The following is a 12292-nucleotide window of genomic DNA, read 5'->3' on the forward strand; positions in this document are numbered from 1 at the left end:
AAAAAATGGCTATTTTTTAAATAAATAAAAGAGGTTTAGAATATTTTTATATTATATTTTTATCTGTGTCTTATAATTGCAAATTGTATTATTGAAAATTTATTAAAAATGATTTAATTTAAGAATTTTTGATGTGAAGCAATGGATTATTAATAGGAAGATAAAAACCAAAAGGATTAATATGAAAAATATGAATGGCTCACTGGATATGGATTTTCTATATCCCTATATTGTTGGTCGCCTATTATTCTTGAAGGAAAAATATGTTTGGAATTTGAAGTCGATAATTCAATTAAAATCATTTGCCAAAAATTGAATTAAAAATATGATAGATTCAGGCGCAAAATATGAAACGAAATTTTACTCAAAAACAAGGACGAATTCTGCTGATTTATAAATTTTAATTTTTTGTATGGTTAGACTTATAAAAAAAAAATGATTTTCTATTGCTTCCCTGGTAGTATTTGATGCTTCGTCACTGTCTGAAGATTTTGCGTATAGATGGCAAGAAGTTTTATTAGGTTCCATAAAATTATTTTGAATAAAATCTTATCGGGCCATTTTAAAAAATCGAAAGCGGGCTTTTAACAAAAATAAATTACTTAATAAAGAATTAAAATATTTATATATAATAATAGTTAAATAGTATAGCCATAATTTACAAAATTGTAATATTTATTTTAGATTATATAATTAAAGTTTTATAATATATACTACAACTTTTTATATAATTAATCGTTTAAAAATTATATGGGAATATATTTATAATTATATAACAATAGTCTCATAATATTATAATGATTTTTATATTAATAATTTATAATTACATATTAGTAATTTATAAAATAATTTATATATTAATAATTTAGACTTCTTTACATTTTCATCATTTAATATCTCGCTATTTTGATAATCGCTATTGGGTTTAGTTAGCTTATATTTGCATAACTTTGCCATTTTGCAAGGAAGAACATGTTCCTGAAGTACAATCATCATGCCATGCTCTGTCTGCCGAATATAATTATTCTGCTTTACCGTTTTAATAAATCAAATGAGAGATAAATGTTTTTCATTGTTTACCTAGTTTGGTCACTGTTATAGCTATTCACCAGTGTTGTTAAAATAGCGCGCTACTTTTTTCAGTAGCGGTAGCTATAGCGCGCTACTTTTTTTAAAAAATAGCGATAGCGGTAGCTCGCTACTAATTTAGAAAGTAGCTTCAATTTTACATAATAAATACATCTAAAAATTATTAAAATATATTTTTTATAAAATCTAAAATTATAATCCTTTTATTTAATTTAATTTTGAAATTTATATTTAAAAATATACATTATTGTTATATATTAGATATAAACAGTTGTTATCACGTATAGTGTTGCGTAATCGGCTAATTTTAGCCGACTAAAAACGGCTTAGCCGAGATTTTAGGTGGAAAAATCGGCTAAGCCTAATTAGGTATAGCCTAAAAATCGGCTAAAAATCGGCTAAACCTAATTAGGCTAAGCCTAAAAATTGGCTAAAATAAATTAGTCAAAATTCTGCCTCGATGCTTAGCATTAATTATTATTTATTTATTTTAGTAAAATAATTTATTTTATTTATATTTAATGTAAATATTTTATTATTATCAACAAATAAACATGATATGATTTAATATTTTTTATTTATATTATTATATTTTGAAATGAAAATAAATTTATTTATTTGATGTTTTTTTAATAAAAAAAATAAAATGCTGCTATATTGTAAAATTGTAATATTCTTTTTAATATAATTTATTAGTGATTTTCACAATCTTCTTTATAAATACATCTTTTATTGAGGAATTATATTGTAAATTATATTAGATAAATATCTTTTAGGTGAAATCTTTTATCATTTTTTTTAAATTATCTTTTTTATTAAATGAGGTGGATTTTATGAAACTTTTTTGATGATTTTATATGATCTTTTTAAGGATAATATTTTAATGTGACAATTGTCATAATCGTTATTTTATAAGTTTTTGGAATTTTTTTGAAGAAAATAGGTTAAAATAAGTATTAATAACATGTATAAATATAAATTTAGTGAAGATGTACCAAAGAAAAGTGACAATTGTCATAATCGTTATTTTTAAAGTTTTTTGAATTTTTTTGACGACAATATGTTAAAATAAGTATTAATAACATGTTTAAATAAAAATTTAGTGAAGATGTACCAATAAGTGACAATTGTCATAATGGTTAATTTTAAAGTTTTTTGAATTTTTTTTACGAAAATTTGTTAAAATAAGTATTAATAACATCTGTAAATATAAATTTAGTGAAGATGTACCATAGAAAAGTGACAATTGTCATAATCGTTATTTTTAAAGTTTTTTGAATTTTTTTGACGAAAATATGTTAAAATAAGTATTAATATTATGTCTAAATATAAATTTAGTGAAGATGTACCAATGAAAAGTGACAATTGTCATAATCGCTATTTTTAAAGTTTTTTGAATTTTTTTGACGAAAATATGTTAAAATAAGTATTAATAACATGTGTAAATATAAATTTAGTGAAGATGTACCATAGAAAACTGACAATTGTCATAATCGCTATTTTTAAAGTTTTTTGAATTTTTTTGACGAAAATATGTTAAAATAAGTATTAATAACATGTGTAAATATAAATTTAGTGAAGATGTACCAATGAAAAGTGACATTTGTCATAATCGTTAATTTTAAAGTTTTTTGAATTTTTTTGAAGAAAATATGTTAAAATAAGTATTAATAACATGTGTAAATATAAATTTAGTGAAGAAGTACCAATGAAAAGTGACATTTGTCATAATTGTTATTTTTAAATTTTTTTGAAGAAAATATGTTAAAATAAATATTAAAAACATGTTTAAATTAAAATTTAGTGAAGATGTGCCATAGAAAAGTGACAATTGTCATAATCGTTATTTTTAATTTTTTGAATTTTTTTGACGAAAATATGTTAAAATAAGTATTAATAACATGTGTAAATATAAATTTAGTGAAGATGTACCAATGAAAAGTGACAATTGTCATAATCGTTATTTTTAAAGTTTTTGGAATTTTATTGACAAAGATATTTTAAAATAAGTATTGATAACATGTTTAAATAAAAATTTAGTGAAGATGTACTCTAGATAAGCGACAATTGTCATAATCGTTATTTTTAAAGTTTTTTGATTTTTTTTGACGAAAATAGTTAACTTGCATCGATATTGATTTTAAAATAGAAAAAAAAGTTTACCCAAATTTTAAACAAGATTGTCTGGTGAAAATTGGTAAAAAAATAATAATTTCTAACTTAGGATTAGATATTATGATATAAATTTTGCATATTAATTTCTGACCCGATGAACAAATGTAATAAAATGCCAATTTGCTCCTGTTTTTGGGGAAGAATCTATTATTACCATATGTTTTTCTATGGCATATACTCAGGCAATTTTAATTTTACAATCTATATTTTTACCCATTTACATCAAAGAAATTTTAAAAATAACGATTATGACAATTGTCACTTTTCTATAGTACATCTTCACTAAATTTTTATTTAAACATGTTATTATTACTCATTTTAACATATTTTCGTCAACAAAAATCAAAAAACTTAAAAAATAATGATTATGACAATTGTCGCTTATCTAGAGTACATCTTCATTAAATTTTTATTTAAACATGTTATATATACATATTTTAAAATATTTTCGTCAAAAAAATTCAAAAAACTTTAAGAATAACGATTATGACAATTGTCACTTTTCATTGGTACATCTTCACTAAATTTATATTTACACATGTTATTAATACTTATTTTAACATATTTTCGTCAAAAAAATTCAAAAAATTTAAAAAATAACGAATATGACAATTGTCACTTTTCATTGTCTTCACTAAATTTATATTTACACATGTTATTAATACTTATTTTAACATATTTTCGTCAAAAAAATTTAAAAAACTTTAAAAATAACCATTATGACAATGTAAATTTTCTATGGTACATCTTCACTAAATTTTATTTAAACATGTTATCAATACTTATTTTAACATATTTTCTTCAAAAAAATTCAAAAAACTTATAAAATAACGATTATGACAATTGTCACTTTTCTATGGTACATCTTCACTAAATTTTTATTTAAACATGTTTTTAATACTTATTTTAACATATTTTCTTCAAAAAAATTCCAAAAACTTATAAAATAACGATTATGATAATTGTCACTTTTCTATGGTACATCTTCACTAAATTTTTATTTAAACATGTTTTTAATACTTATTTTAACATATTTTCTTCAAAAAATTCAAAAAACTTTAAAAATAACGATTATGACAATTGTCAATTTTCTATGGTACATCTTCACTAAATTTTTATTTAAACATGTTATTAATACTTATTTTAACATATTGTCGTCAAAAAAATTCAAAAAACTTTAAAAATAACGATTATGACAATTGTCACTTTTCTTTGGTACATCTTCACTAAATTTATATTTACACATGTTATTAATACTTATTTTAACCTATTTTCTTCAAAAAGATTCAAAAAACTTATAAAATAACGATTATGACAATTGTCACATTAAAATATTATCCTTAAAAAGATCATATAAAATCATCAAAAAAGTTTCATAAAATCCACCTTATTTAATAAAAAAGATAATTTAAAAAAAATGATAAAAGATTTCACCTAAAAGATATTTATCTAATAAAATTTACAATATAATTCCTCAATAAAAGATGTATTTATAATGAAGATTGTGAAAATCACTAATAAATTATATTAAAAAGAATATTACAATTTTACAATATAGCAGCATTTTATTTTTTTTATTAAAATAACATCAAATAAATAAATTTATTTTCATTTCAAAATATAATAATAAATAAAAAATATTAAATCATATCATGTTTATTTGTTGATAATAATAAAATATTTACATTAAATATAAATAAAATAAATTATTTTACTAAATTAAATAAATAATAATTAATACTAAGCATCGATGCAGAATTTTGACTAATTTTTAGCAGATTTATATAGGCTTAGCCGATTTTTAGGCTTAACCTAATTAGGCTTAGCCGATTTTTAGGCTTAGCCTTATTAGGCTTAGGCGTAGTTTTTAGCCGATTACGCAACACTAATCACGTATCACGTACGTAAATTCCGTTATTGGTATGTCCTTGCTTTTATCTTATTTTATATTTCATTTTACATTTTATATTAAGCTTTATAAATTTTGTTATGTGTGAGATTGTTGAAGATATTGAAATTTCTTTGGAAAATGAGCAAAATATAGATGATCCTTTCCCAAAATTCAAGAAATACTTTAACCTTGAAGAAAAAATTAATACTGGATATCGGTTTCGGTGCAAGATGTGCCGCAAAATTATCTCTTCAAATCATACGAGCAGCTTTAATTTGAAAAAACATTTAAAGGTAATATATTAAACAAATTTAATATCAATGTGTAGAAAATAAATTAAAATAAAAAACCAATCATTTTTTTTATATATTCATAAATTTTATCTAAATTATTTAAAACATTTTAAAATAGTTATTTCAATCATTTTTATGTAGGGGAGAAGTGCCATGAATGGCCATGTTTTTGCTTTTTTGAAAAAAAGGTATTAGGAATAGGGTTTAACTAAACAAATTTGATATCAATGTGTAGACAAATTATTAATCTTTAAAATAAAATTTGAATTAAAGCTCTATCTATAATTGTTTATGAGCTAGATGAGGTTATGTGAAAGTTATTATAATATATTAATTAAGAATTTTATTATAAATATGAAATATTACAATATGAAATACTTGCAAAAGACCTATCTTATATATTTTTTCATTTTAGGTATATAAAAATTTAATTATAAACTAATTTAATAAGTATAAGAATCTAAATTTTTCATCATCCATTTAATGATACTTTATAAATTAATAACTTAATTATCTTTTTGTTAAACAGTTTAATTTCAATATAAAATTAACCACTCTCTATTTAATGACTTTATAAATTATTATATTAATTATCTACATGTAATAGACTATTTTAATAATTTAATCATTCATCAATTTATAAATTTATGTTTAATAAACTTAGTTAGACAATATTTTATTTAGAATTTTATAAATATGAAATATTACAATTAGAAATACTACATGTTATTCTTAATTTTTAGGCAATAAAAATTTAATTATAAGTATTAACATCTAAATTTATCATCATCTATTTAATGATAATATTTTATAAATTAATATCTTAATTATCTTTTTGTTAAACATTCTTATTTCAATATAAAATTAATCACTATCTATTTAATAATTATATAAATTATTATCTTAACTATCTACATGTTAAGGTGATTTTTAATAATTTAATCATTCATGATGTTTAATAAACTTAATTAGGCAATTATTAATACACAACAATAATGAAAGCCATTTTATTAATTTATAAATGAAACAATTATAGTATCTTTATTTACATACATAATAAACAAATAAATCATTGTTATTAGTACATTGAGTATGGGCCCATTCTTCACATTGCAGGCATTTAATCCACTCTTCACCTTTCTTGCTCTTTGAATATGCCTTCTTGCATATTGTGCAAAGCCACTCATCATTAGTTTTCTTTAGATTTTTTTTTTATTGTTTTTTTTAATATTTGTTAATTTATGTTTTTAATAAGGTGATGAGGTTAAAATTTCTGATTTCTTTCTCCTCTTGTCTTTTTTGATAATATTATTGCTATATAAAATTGGATGAGGTAGAATAGATTGCGAATTCAAATTATTATTGGGCTGATGACATGATGTTAAGCATAACTCATTATCAGAAGTGGTAGGCATAGGGCTAAGAGTGGAATTTATATTGTATCATTTTCAGGATCACAATATGCTAATTTTCCCACTCCCAGAGGAATATTGGATAATTCTGACATATCATCATCATTAGATATTAAATAACTATCTTCAGAGAATATATCAGGGTTGAAGGGATATATCCCACAGGCTAAAAATCCATTCTGAATATTTTGGGGGGTTGTAGCTTTAGGAAGCTCCATTTTAATATGATGGTATTTCATATATGGTAAATGATTTGCCTACATGGTTTCTCATCCAATTGTCAATGCTGTTACTGTAAAATTTTTTAAATAGTCCAAAGACTGATTTATCTAGTGGTTGTAACTTGTGGGAGCAGTGTGGTGGTAGGGTGAGTAGGATTATTCCATTGTCTCTGCAAAAATCTATTGACCTCAGTGAGCAATGTGAACAATGATTGTCTAATATTAATAAATTTTTATTTGTTTTGGATGCTTTTGTTAGTTTGCAAAAATGAGTTAAAAATTTTCAATATGAATGTATGATTTTGGCCAGTCAATGCCTGGCCAGACAATACTCACCTGTCTATTATTAATAAGCGCCTCTATATGTCTATTAAATAAAATTTTTAAAGTCTTATTTTTTGTGTGAATAATGCTAAATGCCTAAGGATAATATTTATATAAATATTAGTAATCTAAATTAGTAATTTTTTTACCAAACAAAAAAATGTGTAACGTGATTTTTCCAGAAAGAGGTACCAAAAACAGTTTTTATAAAATATTTTTATATTGGATTGCTCTATTCAATAAATAAACTTAGGTAAGGTAAATATCATAAATATAGACATTTTGACTAATTTTGAGAGAAATCGGTCCAATAGAAAAAAAGTTAAAGGGTGGTGGCCAGTCTTCAAACATGGCCATTTATGGCACTTCTCCCCTACTTATCTCCTACATAATTTTTATTCTAAGTATTTTATAATTTTAGACTGTGCACACTTCAAATTATAAAGAGATTGAAAAATATCTCAAAAGTTTTGGGGTAATGGAAGAAGATAAACCCACTTCCAAATCAAATTTAATACAAACAAAATTAACCAATATGGATTCATCAACACCTGGTGTATCCCAAAAATTGGCTGATAAAGTCATTATTAACTTTATAATTGATACAGTTCAACCATTATCCTTGGTGGATAATGATTCTTTTATAAAGATGATAAACACTTTTTCTCCACGGACCAAGATATTTTGCCGGCAGACACTGATGGCAAGAATTTTGGAGAGCTTTAAGGAAATGAAAGAATCTTTGATATTAAATCTATCAGATGTCTCCTACGTCTGTACAACGGCAGATTGCTGGACTCACAATAGAAGGTAAAAATGTTTATTTTCTGATTTAAAATATGTCATATTTTTAGAGCTTATTTAGGAGTAACTGCACATTGGATTGATCCTAAAAATCTTAAACGAAAATCTGTAGCGTTAGCTCTAAAGAGAATAATTGGCTGTCAGACTTATGACATTCTATCCAATATTATTGCAGAAATCCATAGGTCTTACAAAATTCAAAACAAGGTTTGTAAGATGATTACGGATAATGGGTCTAATTTCCTGAAGGCCTTCAGGTTTTAAATTTATTATAATTTTTTTATATGATATAAATAATATAGAATATTTGGGGAAGATAATAATAATAACAATACTAGTAATATTCCTGACAAAAATATTGAAGATGGAGAACAAGAAGAGGATGATGAAATGGAGTTTGAGATAATTGATGTTCATGACATCCTTGGTTTTAAATTATTTTATATAATTTTTCACAAATATAAAATAAAATTTATAATATTTAGGATCTTCAATAAAGTCTTCTATGTTACCTAGCCATCATCGTTGTTCCTGCCACAACCTAAATTTAATTGCGACAGTGGATGCTGAAGAAGCATTATTAAATGAGGATTTTAAAAGAGTATCAAGATCTACATTTTCTAAATGCCAAGCTCTTTGGAATAAACAAAATAAGTCATCAAAGACGTCTGATATTTTCAAAAAAAAATTAGGACGTTATTTATTGACACCAAACACTACAAGATGGAATAGTGTTTACAATGCTATGAAACTTTTAGCATTGTTTCTAGATGAGAAAAAAATGGAAATGAATTATATATTGGATCAAATGGGAATACAGTATTTTAATGTGGAGGAGCATACTTTTATTAAAGAATATACTGAAGTATTTTTAATTAATAAATAATATTATATAATATTTAACCATTTAAATTTTTTAGGTTATGCAATATGTTGCTGCCTCACTTAAAATCTTAGAGGGGCAAGATAATATGAGCATGGGATATTATGTGCCCACACTGAGTATATTAATTATCAAGCTCAAAAGAATCAATAATCTAAAATTTTGCCAACCACTGATAGAGTCTATGCTAAAAAGTATTGAGAAAAGGTCAAAACTTTTTTTTTAAACTATTATACAATTATATAAAATGAATGATTTATTGTTTGATTAGCCATAATTTAAATTGGCTTAATTTACAACACAATCTATAATATTAATATATAGTAATTATTAATTAATATAAAATTCAAAATTAATATATTATTAATTACCTTGTGTATAATAATTATATTTTTAAAATTTTTATTTACCATAATTTATTGCTATTTTAATTTTTTTTTTAAATGAAACTAAATCTCAGATAAATTTAAATTTTAAAAATTAATATGGTATTCTTCTTTTTTTTATAATAAATACAATCGCTTTATATAAATTAGATTTCCAGATCTGTATGATGATGATAATGTAATAGCTGCTATCGTTCATCCTAGTTTCAAGTTAAATTGGCCATACATTAATTTGACTGAATCTAAAGGGCAACTTGATAGGCTGATGGTAACGTTAAAAAATGGCATGCCTAACCACGATAACGATACTATAGCAAGATCGAAACCGCGGCCTTCCATAGACGATTTTTTTGAAATAAATAATAATAATAATATTGAACCTCTAGATGCTTTTTTTAAATCTAAAAATTCTAATTTAAATATTTTTGATGATTTTTTTCATATAAAAAGTTTGTTTATTAAATTTAATACTGCGTTGCCCTCAAGTGCTAGTGCTGAACGATTATTTAGTATGGCAAAGCTTATACTTTCTGATCGTCGCTCTAGACTTGGGGATGACAGTACCGAAATGTTATTATTATTATAGTGCAATAATAAATAAATTATATATATATGTAACAAATTATAGTCATGTTTTTATATCAATATTTTATTTGTGGAAATAAAGTTACGTAAAAAAAATTTAAAAAAAAATCAAAGTAGCGTAAAAAGTAGCTAATAGCGCGCTACTCATTTGAAAACGATAGCGGTAGCGATAGCGCGCTACTTTTTTTTATAAAATAGCGGTAGCGATAGCGCGCTACTTTTAAAAGTAGCGTTTAACAACACTGCTATTCACCATAAGCTATGTTAAAAGTAGCGCGCTACATTTTTTAAATAGCAATAGAAATGTTTTTCATTGCTTCCCTAGTTTCGTCACTGTTATAGCTATTCACCATAAGCTATGTTAAAAGTAGCGCGCTACATTTTTTAAATAGGGATAGTTAGTTACTTTTATAAAAATAGTAGCTAATTAATAGCGCTGCCATTTATTTAGAGTAGCCATAGCTAAAAAAGAGGGGAAGCTTGAGAGGAGATTGTAGAACAATCTCTGAAAATATTTAATACGTAACTTATTAGGTTTATTTTTAATATTTAATTATAATTTTTTATAGGAAAAAATTGTAGTATATATTATATGAGGGGGGGGGGGGGGGTTTATAATATAATTACAAATTTATATTTAATAAAGGAGAATTCTAATAAGAAGCAATAGCGACATGCTGGGGAGAAGGTACATGTCATCATATCGCCTTTAAGAATAGTGAATAAAAAATCATTTAGGGGTAGGAGGTAAGAGTTTTTTTTTCTCTATGTAGACGTTGATAAGGAGCAAATCATAAATTATTAGAAAAATGAAAACTAAAATACAATTGCAATATACATGTTTATAATATCATATAATAAACATAATATTAATATGGATAAATTATAGTTAAAATTTATAAAAGTTATATGTTTATTTATAATTTAAAACAATTTATATATTAATAATTTATAAAATACTATAATATTATTAGATAAAAATTATGCCTAAAATATTTTATAATAACAGTTTTATAATATTAAAATGATTTATATATATATAATAATTTATACAACACTATTAATATGTAAAACTTATATATGTAATAATATAATTATATAATTAAATTTTTTAATAATTTATATATTATTAGGCTTCTTAAGATTTTCATTCATTTAATTCCTTGCTATTTTGATTCTTGTTATTTAGAGGTGGAACCATAAATATATATCATAATGGTACAAAACTAAACACTTACAAATTAAGACCGCACAATGCAAGAAGATAAATTATAATAATGATTAATATTGACATACAATTAAATAATCTTAAATTTTCTTTTATGATAGATACGGCTCTCCAGTGGGGTTCTTGCCAATTAAAGATGGGCTATTGCTCAAGCCGACTAGATGAAGGCATTAGTCAGCTCAAGAGTTGACTCTAGTCGTCCCAATAGTTGGTTCGATTTCATTTTGAGTCGAAATGTATTTATTAGTTATTTAACCCTAATTCGCTAATGAATATTACGACGATCACTAATTGCGTAATAAATAGCCAAAAATTGCCTTCCGATCAAAATATTGGCTATCCAGAAATATTAATTACCTTAATTATACACACTCTAGTGATTAGTTCCAGTTGATCCTTGCTCGCAAGCAACGGTGGAGAGATTCTTAAGCATTAACAATAACCCCATTACGAACTAGACTGGATAATTGTAGTTTAGACGATATTTTAATCAAACATAAAATAATTATCCCTCCCCCCACCCCTCGTATATATAAAAAAAATTTTTTCTTAAATAATTTTAAAGATGATATAAATATAATATAATTTATTTAAGTATTATTATTTTCTATATATTGGCGACTTACATATAAAACAAAAAACATAAATAAATTAAATTCAGTATTTTTTTTTATTTTTATATTTAAAAATCTTTAAAAAAAATGAAATAAGGAATAGGTTTTAAATCCCTAAAAATTTGGAATCTTGTTCTAAAAGTTGTACAAAATATCTTCAAAGAAGATTTTTAAGCAAGATCTATCTAGGCACTAACATCTTCCTTAGCCCTGAGTCCGAAAATATTTGAATTTAAAAATATAAATAAAAACATTTTAATTTTTGTATAAAGTTAAATTTAATACTAATTGTCCTTATCCTAATCCCAGAAAAATTCTAATTTATCCTTTATTAAAAAAAAAAGTAATTTTTCGAATCGTTGCAAAAGTCGTATGACTGGAAATAAT

The 12292-nt window shown here is 23.5% G+C and overlaps 1 protein-coding gene across 1 annotated transcript; it reads left to right on the forward strand.

Moving 5' to 3' along the window:
* Positions 1 to 7883: 7883 nt before the first annotated feature.
* On the forward strand, positions 7884 to 11456 carry LOC135924151 (uncharacterized). The gene is made up of 7 exons (XM_065459201.1): positions 7884 to 8215; positions 8260 to 8466; positions 8512 to 8636; positions 8695 to 9074; positions 9130 to 9299; positions 9629 to 9688; positions 11393 to 11456. Exons 1-7 carry the CDS (start codon positions 7884 to 7886, stop codon positions 11454 to 11456), a joined length of 1338 nt encoding a protein of 445 aa, XP_065315273.1.
* Positions 11457 to 12292: the final 836 nt, after the last annotated feature.

Source organism: Gordionus sp. m RMFG-2023, chromosome 2, assembly GCF_954871325.1.
Source record: "Gordionus sp. m RMFG-2023 chromosome 2, tfGorSpeb1-WG-v2, whole genome shotgun sequence".
Lineage (NCBI taxonomy): Eukaryota > Metazoa > Nematomorpha > Gordioida > Chordodea > Parachordodidae > Gordionus > Gordionus sp. m RMFG-2023.

Coding starts and splice junctions, on each gene's coding strand:
- LOC135924151 (XM_065459201.1), top strand. CDS start 7,884: ATGGAAGAAGATAAACCCACTTCCAAATCAAATTTAATACAAACAAAA. Junction 9,300..9,628: donor CTAAAAAGTATTGAGAAAAG/GTCAAAACTTTT, acceptor TATATAAATTAG/ATTTCCAGATCTGTATGATG. Junction 9,689..11,392: donor ATCGTTCATCCTAGTTTCAA/GTTAAATTGGCC, acceptor CTTTTATGATAG/ATACGGCTCTCCAGTGGGGT.